The 7,264-nt window shown below is 45.8% G+C and overlaps 1 protein-coding gene across 1 annotated transcript; it reads right to left on the bottom strand.

The window, feature by feature from the left end:
- Positions 1-3,908: 3,908 nt before the first annotated feature.
- Positions 3,909-6,536, bottom strand: HJV (hemojuvelin BMP co-receptor). The gene is made up of 3 exons (XM_003421965.4): positions 6,440-6,536; positions 5,478-6,043; positions 3,909-4,981 (listed from the first exon to the last, which is right to left on the bottom strand). Exons 1-3 carry the CDS (start codon positions 6,534-6,536, stop codon positions 4,358-4,360), a joined length of 1,287 nt encoding a protein of 428 aa, XP_003422013.1. The 3' UTR covers positions 3,909-4,357.
- Between the last annotated feature and the right edge of the window lie 728 nt (positions 6,537-7,264).

Genomic DNA, 7,264 nt, shown 5'->3' with positions numbered 1-7,264 from the left:
CTTTCCTGTAGGGTCGCTATGAGTCGGAATCAATCGACTTGATGGCAACAGGTTTTTTTTGCTTTGTTTTGTTTACTGTTGGAGAACGTACCTTCTGCCATCGAGTCGATTCCGACACAGAATCATTAAATATTCTCTTTACTTTGCCCCATAATACTGTCCTTTTCTGTATTTTTCTAGAAGAAGGAAATTTTCTGTTCTAATCTTCCTTTTCATGCTAATGGCCATTTTAAACCCTTTGCCTTCTGCCTGATCCACCAAAGAAAGAAGGAAATGTGGCTGTTGTGGATTGAATTGTGTCCCTCAAAAAGATAGGTTGAAGTCCTAACCCCCGTCCTGTGAATGTGACCTTGTTTGGAAATAGAGTTTTTCTTTTGTTATCAAAATAAATGAGGTCATACCAGAGTAGGTTGGGTCCTACTTCGAATCCCTTCTGAGTAGAGTCTTCTAAGAGGGGAGAACAGACCTGGAGATAGAGTCACACATGGGGGGAGGCGCCACGTGAAGGTATATTCACAGGCAGCAAAGGAACATCAGTAATTGTCAGCAGCTACTAGAAGCTAGGAGAGAATCAAGAATCACGGAAGTTTCTCAGAATCCTCAGGAGGCATGGACATGGCCGATACCCTCATTTGGACATCTAGCCTCCAGAACGCCACTCACTTTGTGGTATTTTGTTATGGCAGCCCTAGAAAACAGACAGTGAGATACCCATTTTTTAATATTACAGCTTTATTGAGGAGTAATTAATGTATGATAAACCGCAGATATTTAACATGTATGATTTCGTAGGTTTTGACATATGTATACCCATGAAACCACTGCCATTATCAAGGTAATGAACACATCTGTCACTTCTATGTTTCCTCACAACCCTTTCTAAAGCATCCCTCTCTCCCACCACCCATTCCCAAGCAACCATTGCTTTGCTTTCTGTCACTTTAGTTGCATTTTCTATAATTTTATATAAATGGAAGCAAACGGTACATACCCTTTTTTTAGTTTGTCTGCTTGGCTTCTTTCATTTGAATTGTTATTTTGGGATTCATCCATGTGGGTGTATATTTCAGTAGTTTGTTTATCGCTGAGTAGTACTCCATTGTATAGATTTACCACAATTTGTGTATCAGTTCACCTGTTAGTTGACACTTGGATCGTTTCTAGCTTTTGGTTATTAAAAATAAAGCTGCTGTGAACATTTGTGTATAAGGTTTTGTGTGGACCCATGTTATTTCTCTTGGGTCAGAACCTATGAGTGGAATGTGGGTTATACAGCAAGTGTACTCTTAATTCTTTAAGAAACTGCCAAGCTGTTTTACAAAGCATGCCATTTTATATTCCCAACAGTGTATGAGAACATCACACTTTGCCAACACCAGGTGTTGGTCATTCTTTTTAATTTTAGCTCTTCTAATAGATGTGTGTCCCTAGGTGGCACAAATGGTTAACAGCTCAGCTACTAATAGAAGAAAGGCCTGGTGATCTGCTTGCTTTGAAAAGATCATAGCCTTTGAAAACTCTGAAACAAATGGGTCACAATGAGTCGAAATCGACTAGATGGCAACTGGTTGTTTTGTTTGTTTGAATGGCTGTGTGTAGGGTTTTCTCATTGTGGTTTTAATTTGCATTTTCTTAATGATTAATAATGTTGAGTATCTTTTCATGTGTTTATTTGGGGCTATTTTTAAAATATTCCATTGGTAATAGGGCTGACCCTATGTCTGCAAAGGAGCAGTATTACATAACAGGTGCCATCAAAGAATCTCATTTTTTAGCTGGCTATGAAATTCTTCTTAACTGACTTGAAATTCCCACAACTGAGGGGCAAAGTTACTCTTTGGAGTTAAAAAAATCAGTGTAAGAGGCAGTTTCTTAAAAAGTTGTTTTGAGCTAAATGCATATGTTATGTCGGGGAGGGGCATCCCTGGATATTTTTTCCTCATTTCCTTCCGTTTAGAACAGATCGTTTTACTAGGTTAGCTAAAGGTCATTTCAGAAAGCACAGAGATTGTGCTTTGAGGGAATGACAGGGTGGCTATGGCTCTTGGAGGGAAAGGAGAGAGGGAATTGGGGATGAAAAATTGTAGAAAAATATTGAAATGGCACCAGACAGGGCACCCTGTCTGGTAAGCACTGGCCAGCATATATCTGTATTTGGGGAAGTATTGTGGAGTAGGTGGACTCAGAGGAGAGGGGGAAGATAAAGGTGAATACACGATTAGATCAGCGAAGGCCGGGCCCCGGATGATGGAGTACATGGGGGGAGAGCAAGAAGGCTGAGACCAGAAAGGCGGGGGGAGATGCTGAAAAGAAAAGCTAACTCTTTCATAGTTTTGTTCTAAATTTGTTCATAGATTTATTCTAAAGCACTGTTACTTTAGAACAACCATACTTGAACAGCTTCTTTACTCAGCCTTCTCTTTGACAAACTGGATTCCTTCAATTTGGGATCTTCCTCTTCTCCCCAGCTCTCTCCTTTCTGCTTCTTATGGGACAAGAAGAAAGTAGCTTTTGTGGTGGCGCTCACTGGCGGAAGGCTTTTTTTCTGCACAGCTGCACAACCAAAATCTCCAATGACTGTCTCTTCGCCTTGACGGTATAGCGTATCGGTTAATAGTTCAGGCTCTGGACAGACAGCCTGGGTTCGGATTCTGGCGTTGCCATGTATTAGCTGTGTGACTTTGGCAAATTGCTTAATCTTTTCGTACTTTAGTTTTCCCCTATTGAAATAAATAAAAATACTTTCTTCTCCTTTCCCATCAAGTGTAAGTGATTTATAGGAGCAAGATGATTCAAGACCAGGAGTGGTTAAGGGGGAAAAGGAATAGGAGAGTTGTGAGGATTAAATTAATTAACATTTTTAAAGTGTTTAGAACATTGCCAGCCAGATGTTAAGTGCTCAGTAAATGTTAGCTATTAATTTTATTAATCTAATCTTAACTCCTTGGCACCACTTTCAAGGCACTCCAGAATCTGGCCTCTGCTCATTTAACTTTCTTTTCTATTACTCCCTGTCCACTTCAATGGAGTCTTGCTGATTTCCTCACTGAATCATGAGTCTGTGCAAACTTCAGATGCTTTCCATTGCCTGGAAGGTCCTTAGCAATTTGAATCCTATCCAGTATTCAAAGTTTACTTCAAATCCCATCTCCTCTATTACATTTTACTACTTCTTAGTACTTTAGTTCTCATCAATCATCTTGCCATCTAAATTCACAATACCATGGGATTTAGTCAATAATTACACTCATAATTCCTTCATGTGATCAGCTTTGTCTCTTCAGTAACCTATAAACTCCCTAAGGCAGGGACCATATCTGGTACTTCTGGGCGCTCTTCCGGTGGACTTGAGTATATCACTTTTATTTCACTTCAAGTGTCTGTAAAGAGATCAGACATAGGCAGCAGAGGAGGGTATGGAGAATTCATAGCTTTAATGGCAGATTCGTTGGGGTGGGAATGATAGCTTCTGTCCTATCTGTGCCATTCTCCAAAGGCAGAGACTCTTCCACCTAAGATCCAGACAGCGCCCACTTTTTCTGAACCAAGACAGCAGAGGACACTGTACCCACATATATTTATCAGACAGAAACGGACTCCTTTCCGTAATCATTTCCTCCCCTCTCCACCTTCCGAGAGAAAATAATGGTAGATCTTTAGTTTCTTGTAAGTAGTTAGCATATCTCCCTCTTTCAGTTCTTCCCTCTCAGAAGTCTCACCCCCTTAAGTCTTCTACTGTTCATCAAAACCAGGAGCAGATTACCCAAGATGTAGTGAAACCCATGTGAAATTGTTTGCTACAGATTAGCAAGTAAACCCGTGTTTACCTGACTTACTGGGTCATCCTTCCCTGTCAGGGACTGTAAATTTGAAAAGTGGCTTTGATTCCTTGGGAAGGTGCTGTAGGGTTGGGAGAGAGACAGATGCCAGCCATAGCAAGAAGCAGAATCTTTGATGTGGTAGAAAGACGTGAAATTGTTCACATGATCTGGTAAGAAAGGTTGGTACCAGGCTTACCTTGCCTATTGGATAATCTGCCCCTGATAAGGACCCCTTAACCACTAAGCCTGTACGGATGATCTCAGGAGTACATGGATTGGAACAATCTGCTCACTATAAAGAGAACTGAGAAATTTGGTGAAAAGCCCCTAGAGAAGTGTGTAATGCAGAGTCTTTGCCCAGAATTCTTATCCTGCGATCACTTCAACCTTGGTCTACAGCCTCATCTGACTCTGGATAAATGCCATTGTTTCAGGTGTCTCCAAGTTCCCACTGGTTCCTTAAGTGTTTATGTTCTTCCCTGACAATCCATACTGCCAAATTGTTCCCAAACTAGTCATGGGATTGCTGGCCTAGTTTATTGAATGCAAAGCCACAGAACAAAGAGCCCTGAAAGGAAAGGGGCTGGGAAAGCTGCTGAGGCGAGAGGAACTCCAGCATCTGAGGGGAAGAGATGCAGCTTCTCTAAGTCTGGTAGGAAGGCTCGGGCATCCTCCAGAGCTGTCTGAGCTGCCACAGTAAAGTTGGGGTCACCAGAGATTAAAACATCAAAGACACAGGAATGGAAGTAAGCATCTTCAACTGGCAACCCTTCCTTGCACAGCTGTCTGGCAGTATCAATGGTTATAGCTCCCCGACGATTGCGCTCTGATCGAGAGAGTCGCTGACTTGGGGGGCACCCTCCCACACAGAGCTGCAGGTCCTGCTCAGCTGAGAAGGCCCTGGCGACCTCCTCAGCTACCTTGATGGAGAAGGAGAGCTGCCCAGCTGTCTGCCGAATGATTATGGTTGTGCCAATATAGGCAGCTTGGATCTGCACATGGCTCCCAGGGTCAGCAGTTTGAATGGACAAACTTGAGCCCCCAGGTCGGTCACCTCCATTAATAGAACCGTCTTCAAAGGCTGCAGGAAGATTGTCCACTTCAGCCTGGTAGACCTTCTGGTCAATGCATTCCTGCATGTTCTTAAATATGATGGTGAGCTGTGAGGACAAGAAGAAAAATAGTTCATTTTGCAATCAGAGCACCCCTCCTCAACCCAATCAGGCCTCATAACATAGTCAGGGATCTGATGCAGGCTTATGTGTAAGGCTTATCATGGCCCTCACTTCTTGATCCCTTCTCCTATATATGTTCCAATATCGCCGCATTGCAATTCAACCCCTCCCTTTCTTTTTTGGTGCCAGTCTCAGCAACTTCCACAAGAGAAAAATTTCCCTTCTGAAACTCCTCAACACAGGGCTGCTCAACTCTCCTTGTCCTAACTTTCTTTTTAGTGTTTTCTGGGTTTGAGTGAAATCCCCATCAAAGGAAAGTGATTTACAGGAGCAAGTTGATTCAAGATGGAGGAGTAGTTAAGAAGGAAAAGGTGCAGGGAGCCTTGCGGTGGAATAGTGAGGATGGAGAGGGAGTGGTATCCTGAGGGGACCATGAAAGGCTTGCATGAGTTGGGTCGGGAGGAGCAATTGAATTCCTGACCTTCCGGGTGGTGGTGGCGTTGGCCCCCCAAGCCACTGGGGAGCTGGTGGCCTGGACAAAGAGGAAGTCGTTATCTAGCAGGGGCCAAGCTCCTTGGACACGGCAAGTGTGAAAGTGGTGGTGGAAGCTGCGCACGTGGGGGTCCCCGAAGGAGGCGCAATGTAAGAAGCCCGGGGGACGACCGTGAAGCCGGGAAAACCGGCCTTCATAATCACAGGGGTCCGGGGCTGGCGGGCCAGAGGAGCGGGCCGGGCCGGAGCCCGAAAGGGCGGGGTCCCGCGGCGGGGGCGGGGCCGTGGGGCCCTGGCGGGAGCAGTTGTGCTGTATCATCAGGTCTTCGATTCCGTGCACCGCCGAGTGGAAGGCGAGGTCCCCTCGGCAGGTGCGGGCCGTGCGCCGAGTGCAGAGCGCGTAGGAGCGGAGGGCACGGCACAGGCCGCTGGAGCCCACCCCTCCTGCCCGGCCTCCTCCTCCTCGAAGCGCTCCTGGTGAACCGCCTCTTCTAAGGCTCAGGGTGGACGATACATACTCAGCGTTGCACCGGAGGATCTTGCATTGAGAATGAGCTGAGGGCGGAAGGAAGAGGATGGTGAGACTGCTGCCAGACCTTCACTTCACTCAAGTATTCCTGTAACTCTCCCACATGTCATTAGGGGATTCCAGCCATTCCCAAAACCCAACTGAGGGCCTTCTCTAGCCCACAGCCCACAGCCCACAGCCACCTAGTCCTGTCCTCACTCAGAGTTACCAAAACTGTGTAGGCCTGCTACATTTCTGTAGACCAAGGCTTCCCCAGTGCCCTTCCACAAGCTGAGTGAGAATTGAAATACACCAACTTGAGAATGGGGGGACTCCTTAGCACCCGTCTCTTCTCACCCACACATGCTCACGTAGTCCCTCCACCCCCCTACACAGAGACCTACCCTCTAGATTTCCCCAAACCCTTCCCTGGCCCTCCTTACCATGTCCACAGAGGAGCAGCAGGAGAGTGAGAGTGCTTAGAGTTGGGGGACTGCCATAAGGGGACCGGGGACTAGGGGGCTGCCCTGGATCCCCCATACCTATCCATCCAGGTCCCCCCAGGCTCCGGTTCTTTCCAGCTGATGACCCTCCTACCTAGTGAATTTTGACCAGACGTCCTGTAAGGGACTGAAAAAAGAAATTTGGCTGGGCATAGGGGAGAAAGAAGAGTTGAAGATTGGTCAGAGTTATGTGAAGAGAATCAGAGAAGATCAAGAAAAGGATGAGAGGACCAGAGTTTGGGGAGAATGGGCCTCTCCAATCTTTAAGAGTGGCTGCTAAGCCTGCATGCCCCGCTGCTGTGGCCACTTTCATGTCTCTTGTGCAATACCCCTGGCTGGGGGTGGAGGGAAAATTGAATGGACTCAGGGGGCAGAGTCCACTGTATTGACCCATCCTGAGCTACCAAACAGTAAAAATGTCAAAAATTGAAGAATCATAGGAATAGATCAGATCCTGGTCACCCCAGTGGATGCTCCAATAGAATTTGTTGCTGTTACTGTGTGCTAGCGAGTTGATTTTGACTCATAGTGACTCTATAGGACAGAGTAGAACTGCCCCACAGAGTTTCCAACATTGTAATCTTTACAGAAGCAAATTGCCACGTTTTTCTACTGTGGAACTACTGGTGGGAACCGCTGACCTTTCGGTTAGCAGCTGAGAGCGTAAACACTGCTTTACCAGGGCTCCTTCCAATAGAATTAGGATCTGAAAATACTTCAGCAACTACTTATTTGCCCCTCCCTATTAGGAGGGGACACCCTCCA

This window comes from Loxodonta africana, chromosome 3 (genome assembly GCF_030014295.1).
Source record: "Loxodonta africana isolate mLoxAfr1 chromosome 3, mLoxAfr1.hap2, whole genome shotgun sequence".
Lineage (NCBI taxonomy): Eukaryota > Metazoa > Chordata > Mammalia > Proboscidea > Elephantidae > Loxodonta > Loxodonta africana.
Note: the sequence above shows the minus strand (reverse complement) of the source record. Positions and strands in the feature narration are given on the sequence as shown.

Coding starts and splice junctions, on each gene's coding strand:
- HJV (XM_003421965.4), bottom strand. CDS start 6,536: ATGGGGGATCCAGGGCAGCCCCCTAGTCCCCGGTCCCCTTATGGCAGT. Junction 6,044..6,439: donor GCTGCTCCTCTGTGGACATG/GTAAGGAGGGCC, acceptor TTCCGCCCTCAG/CTCATTCTCAATGCAAGATC. Junction 4,982..5,477: donor ACGCCACCACCACCCGGAAG/GTCAGGAATTCA, acceptor TTGTCCTCACAG/CTCACCATCATATTTAAGAA.